Below are 6,377 nucleotides of genomic sequence, written 5' to 3'. Positions count from 1 at the left end.
TACCATTTCTCATTAGGACTCTTACGTCCAATTTTACACCTTTATTGTCAAGATCGTCTACAGCAAAATGGTTCATTCCCAACACATGAAAGAAGCTAATAGTAGAGAAGGCTAGTTTCGTATTCGTAATTCAATCAATAATGTTTCACAACTAGTAATCCTTAGGTAAAGATCCATGAACAAAGTGATGGATAATGCGCTGTAAATCTCCCAACACCACCAAATCTTCAATGTTTCCTTATTTTCTCATAAGGATCCCTTGCAGTAATACATATGCCTCTGTCACATTATTTGTCCAAATACCTAACCCCTAACTATACTCAATTTTCCCATCAGGGTTGAGAATAACCCCTCATGCTCCTGCCAACCCCAGATTATGCTTTGAAGCACCATCAAAACTCAGCAAAAAGGATGTTTGATATTTCATCATTTTCTTCATTTCATCCTTATCTATCCTCAAATTCCATCATTATTTAGGTCTTGAGCGAGTTTACTAGCTCCTTGGAAAACCAAGAAGGAGGTTAAGAAGCCATTCATTTTCTTGGGAAACCACATTTCCCATATTAGTGGGGAGGAAAGAATTCTTCCTATGTTCAAACACATAGCACTCAAGCTCTTAAGGCTATAGAGTGAGGGTGATATTGCTTCTCAATGAAAATGTTGTCATTCCAAACTTTCCAAACCTTCCAACAAACAAATTTCGAGAACACCAAACAAATTTCCTTGAGGAGTTATTTCCTTTGAATTTTCCAAGGTAGCAACCATGCCAATAAGAGAAGAGGGAGGTGGGTTGCTCATGTTGTCAAATTCTAGAAAATAGAGAAGCAAGGCTAAACCCTCAAACTTCACAAACAAAGAAATAATTGAAAAACAAATGAGCAATTGTTTCTTCTTGTCTCAAGCATAAAGGATAGCATAAGGGGCTAGCCAATTCTCTTTTCCTAAGATTATTTGTTGTCAAGATTTTACCATGCATTAACAACTAGCAAAAGGAGTTGAGTTTTGGTGGACAATTGGGATTCCAAACTCATGACCAAACATGAGACTTTGGAGGAAGTCCCGGTTGAAACAATAAAACAAAGTAGCCTTCTCAAACTGTAAATTTTGTGTTCTGCCATACCCAATGATTAGCAGAGGTTTGATCGCTAGGGACACATCCAACCAATAGTGACATCAACAGGCTAACTCGAGCTGAGAGATGGTGTGAAACACATCCTACATCCTAGCAAATCCACGAACCAAAGTTATCCCATTTTGAAATATTTGATAGCTTGAATTTTCTTCTCTCTCTCTCTCTCTCTCTCTCTCTATATATATATATATATATATATATATATATATAAAACAAGATCTTTAACTATGAAGATTCTTAATCTATAAATAGGTTTTGTTACAATACCATGACTTATCAATGCCATATGCCCAAATAACCATAACTCATTTCATATGATACTTGGTCACATGACATTTTTTAAATTAATCAATTTAATTACTAGGGCAAAAAGGGCATAACTAATTTAGAGATGAATATCAACCTTTGATTTTTGAATACTATTTAAAGTATTCTAGAATATTCTATGGAGGTTAAATTCCCACCATCCACCTAAAAATTATTGATAATTAAATTAAACTTTTGAAAGCCCTACTCCAACATACACACACATCCCAAATTCTTTGTATTTTTTGTTCATGATTTTTTTTTGTTTGCTAAGTTGCATGAGTCTTTAAAATGACTAAACCTTTGGCTTGAGAAACTTCAACCAAGGGGCATCTAAACCATCAAAATAACATGTGGATCCAACCAGGCCTAGGCCACACCAACCTTTAACATGGCTAGATTTGTGCCCATGGAATTTCGTGGGACAAGGGACCCACCTTCGCGTGATTTGACTGTTGAGTCTATGAAGGCATACATACTCTACCCCCCTCTGGTTTTGAATTTGTGACCTCTTAGGAGGAAACATATGCTCTTAACCATTAGGCCCACTCAAGATGTATATAATTGTTGGTGAAATTGTAATTTTGCATTATTCAAATAAATTGAATTTTTAAATGGCAGATAAATTCAACATCTTGAAAATCCCTATTAAATGTTGATTATAGAATTTTAAAAATTATTATATATATTTTTAATAATTATTTTAAATTTCTAGTCTAATTTTCCATTATTGAAAATATAATTTTGAATATATAAATAAAATAAATACTTCAAAAAACCATGCAATTTTAACAATTAATTGTTGAAGGCTTTTTTGTTCAAGTTAAGGTGGATGAAGATTTGTTGAATTTTTTTCATTCTTTTAATTGACTACTTACATTGATTCTCAAGGGAATATGCTCAACATATGCTTAGTCTTAATGATTATCAACTGTTGTAGTGTGTTACAAAGTTTATTAAGTTGCATTGACTTTTAATAAATTTTAAAAATTATATTCATGCCATGTGGCTCTATGCCCACCAATTTCTTAGGGATTTGAGATTATTCTATTTCTAATAAGTTCATATTCTAATTAGATGGGAAAATTAATATATGAATAAATTTTAGTTAGCAAAATGGTCCATTTCACAATAAGATGTGTAATTCTTTTTTTACTCAAAGTGTCAAGTGGCTCTCGGCCCACCAATTTCCTAGGGATTTGAGATTATTCCAATTCTGATAAGTTCATATTCTAATTAGATCGGGAAATTAATATATAAACAAATTTTACTTAGCAAAATGGTCCATTTTACTTCCTTTTTTCTCTCAAGTTAAAGTGACCCAAAACCTTTTTATACATGGTTAATCGGTTAAATTTGTACATTAGTAAAATATTCTTAATGTTACAATATTTTTTGTAGCAATTTTTTTTTGGCTACATTTATAAAGCTTTCAACTATATCAACTACATTAATATTTTTAATATAATTGTACACATATATAGTTTTATAATTTATTTTAAATTTCAAACCAAATTTTAAACAAAATTAACAAAAATAAAAATAAAAATCAAATATTTAAAAAAACACCCTATAATAATACCCAAAAATGTGAAAACCCCTTATTTTTTTTTTTTTTGATAAAATATCAAATATATTATATTTTTGAATTAAAATAAATTAACTTTAAAGGGGAAAAATTATTTCTCAAAATATCCATACATCAAACAAACTTAACTATCATTTACAACATCATACTTATTAAAATTTTAAATTCTTATAAAAATATCTTTCAGTTTTTTTTCCCACATGAAAAAGCTTTGCACTACTGCACTACTATTTCATATCCAGGTTAAGAACCTGTGACCATTATCCATCTAGAGATGCTGCATCTACTATTTCATATCCAGGTTAAGAAACTGTGACCATTATCCATCTAGAGATGCTGCATCTTTGGTCTAAAAGTATTTTCTAATTAAACAAACTTAAAATATTATTTACATCACAATCCCTAATAAAGTTTTTTTTTAAGGAGTAATATTGTTTTAAAGGAGAATAAAGATTAGCTAAAACTGTCTTTTTTAGACTGTTCAGCCTAGTGAACCTCATTAAAATCCATCAATTCAATAAATAAACTTAATTATTATTTACAACAAAATCCTATTAAATTTTTCAATTTTTTAAAAATATACTTACAAAAAAAAATTTAAAAATAAAACAAACTTAAATTTCTTTAATTAATACCTTGCTTCCCTCTGTGAAACCCGTTTTGGAGTCTGAGACCTCCTTTTAACTAAGAATTCCAACCGCAAACTGACTGTCAGTTGAAACCCGCTTTGGAGTCTCAAATATCCTTTTAACTAAGAACACCAACTGCCAACCAACTGTAAGTTGCTACCACGAAGATTTCCCGCCCACATTGCCAGCTCAGCCCTACAGATGCACACTCTGCTACGTGTCTGGAAAGTAGTATCCTGGTAACAAAGAGTGCCAACTGTTAGTTGCTACCTCGAAAATTACATAAGACTAGTTCAATTCCCGCCCAAATTGCCAGCTCAGCCCTACAGCTGAACACACTGCTACGTGTCTAGGAATTAGTATCCACGACTGACCGCGTATCGAGGCGGGGTCCTTATAAGGGGAGTACGTGTACGAATACTGTAGGTGGAGACTCGACTAAGGACCCGGCCCCTCCATGCGCGAACGGATAAGAACTTTGAAATGGCGCAACTAATTGGTCTACGGTTTTGGCGTTTTTAGTTAAAGTTTGTACGAAATTTGTTAGGATTTACTGAAATTATATTATCCAATTCCAATTTAGAGTATTATAATTAAAATATCTAGTGGACTGGTTTTATGTTTTTGTTTTTTGTTTCTGAATTTAGTGATATAATTTGGGACACAATTTGTGCAAACTCACCATTCAACTCTAGATGGCAACCGCCGGTCTTGACATAATCCATATTCGGAAGAGGCGGAATGCTGACGCGGCAGTGGATAAGAACGACTTGCAACAAAATACCAGATAACGGCAGGTTTAAGTTAATCCATCATTGGATGTGTGAATCGGTCGGTGTCATAAGATTGAAATTAGTTATAAATATCCTTAGCGGTGGTGGATCAGGTGATATCTGTATTCTTTTCCTGTGATTTGATACCCACATTAGGGCCAATCTCTGCTATTTGTTTTGGTCTAGTAACTGGATTTGGGTGCACCCAATTGGGGTTCCAGAGGATAAGATCAGTTTCGCAGTTGTGCTTCAATATCGGTTTGTTGGTCAGCGGTTTCTTTTGTCAGATAAGATCAGTTTTGCAGTTGGGCTTCAAGCTCGGTTTGTTGGTCAGCGGTTTCTTTTGTCAGAGATCATGGCTGCCTCTGTTAACAGGTTTGTGGGAGCCAAGGGGAATTCATTCTTAGAAAGAAAAAGTGGAGACAGGAAGAATTTGGGAGGCAGGAGGAATGTAACTGTGATGGCCTCTCAAGTTTTTCCTGGGATGAAAGAGCAGTATGAGACTCTGAGATTGAGCCCTGGGGTTTCTGAAAAAGATGTGAAGAGAGCCTACCGTCGCCTTGCGTTGCAGGTATGGAAATACCCATTCGAACTTGTCCCTTACTTTCAAGATCAGATATTTTCAATAAGTCTTTCCATCTCTGAAGCAAATAGTAAAAGTTATACAGGTTAGTAATAGAAATTAAAAATGTGGGAATTCACATATTCTCGAATTTTTTTAAGGAAAAATATGTCTGGTAATATCCCTGATCATATAAAATGTCACAAAATATCATGATCTATTTTCAATATAAATTTAAAAGAAAAAAATTTATTGCACTCATATGTTGATATGATCTGGTTACAGTATCATCCGGATGTTTGCAAAGGAGATAACTGTGGGGTTCAATTTCAGAAGATCAATCAGGCTTATGAGGTAACTTGCTTTCCCAAGAGTAATCTTTATTTATATACATTTTCATTTTGTAACATGGGATTCTTATGTATACCCATGGTTCTGAATGTTGTTACTTTTGTGATGAATGTGCAGACTTTGATGTCCAGTTTAGCAAGGGCAAAGCAGCAAAGCTATTCTGCTGATTACTATGTGGAGGGCATGATGGGAATCAATAACGATTCTTGGGATGAGTGGGAAGAATGGATGGGATGGGAAGGAGCTGGAACCCTTGACTATTCCTCTCATATTAACATTTATGCATGATGAAATCATCATCATAAACTGTATAGGTGTCTGTTGGGTGGCCTTGCAAATAGTAATGGCCTCTCCATGACCTATCCCTTGTTGACTGTTCTGGGCTATCTATGAAGTTCTTGCTATTGGCAGCAAAACATCTGTCTTAGAAACCTAATAAAGCTTCTTCATTCATCTCCTGGAAAGACAATATGCTCTTCTACCTGTATAGTTGATTTGATTTCTCTGGAGTTGGCTCCCACAACACTAAGGACTTATTGATCCAGATGAAGCAACAACCTTTTGAGATGCCTCTGTTTTAGTGAGTCATTTGATTTGCTCATGGATCCTGATTATTTGACTACTTGTACATAGCCGTGGGATATCTCTCTGGACCATGTGATTATTATGGTGATCTGCTCTTCAATAAAGAGCTCCCAACTCTTCTTCCTCTAATTTGTAATGACATTCATTTAATGGAAACCATTATTTTGGATAAGATCTTTGATCATTGAGATGAAATGCTGTTGTTTCATTCCATAATGTAAGTTTCTAGATATTTGATCCTTGAGAAAAATGTGTAGTTTCATTCCATAATGTACTTTTCTAAGTTGTATCATCCTGAACAAAGCATTATTATTTGCTGGAAGCATTATTTTGGATAAGATCTTTGATCATTGAGATGAAATGCTGTTGTTTCATTCCATAATGTAAGTTTCTAGATATTTGATCCTTGAGAAAAATGTGTAGTTTCATTCCATAATGTACTTTTCTAAGT

General features: G+C 33.9%; 1 protein-coding gene across 1 annotated transcript; it reads left to right on the top strand.

The window, feature by feature from the left end:
- Positions 1–4,497: 4,497 nt before the first annotated feature.
- LOC149241061 (chaperone protein dnaJ 8, chloroplastic-like) lies at positions 4,498–5,719 on the top strand. Its single transcript, XM_089373859.1, has 3 exons — positions 4,498–4,999; positions 5,276–5,344; positions 5,459–5,719. Exons 1-3 carry the CDS (start codon positions 4,784–4,786, stop codon positions 5,627–5,629), a joined length of 456 nt encoding a protein of 151 aa, XP_089229985.1. The 5' UTR covers positions 4,498–4,783; the 3' UTR covers positions 5,630–5,719.
- The last annotated feature ends 658 nt before the right edge of the window (positions 5,720–6,377 follow it).

Source organism: Pinus tabuliformis, chromosome 8 (genome assembly GCF_031772625.1).
Source record: "Pinus tabuliformis cultivar Carrire ecotype Pingquan chromosome 8, CPIR1, whole genome shotgun sequence".
NCBI lineage: Eukaryota > Viridiplantae > Streptophyta > Pinopsida > Pinales > Pinaceae > Pinus > Pinus tabuliformis.
The sequence above is the reverse complement of the archived record's forward strand: the minus strand, read 5'-3'. Positions and strand labels throughout refer to the sequence as shown.

Bases quoted from the DNA above. Each gene is read 5' to 3' on its own strand.
- LOC149241061 (XM_089373859.1), top strand. From the start codon at position 4,784: ATGGCTGCCTCTGTTAACAGGTTTGTGGGAGCCAAGGGGAATTCATTC. The intron at 5,000-5,275 runs GTATGGAAATAC...ATCTGGTTACAG, and splicing joins ACCGTCGCCTTGCGTTGCAG to TATCATCCGGATGTTTGCAA. The intron at 5,345-5,458 runs GTAACTTGCTTT...ATGAATGTGCAG, and splicing joins AGATCAATCAGGCTTATGAG to ACTTTGATGTCCAGTTTAGC.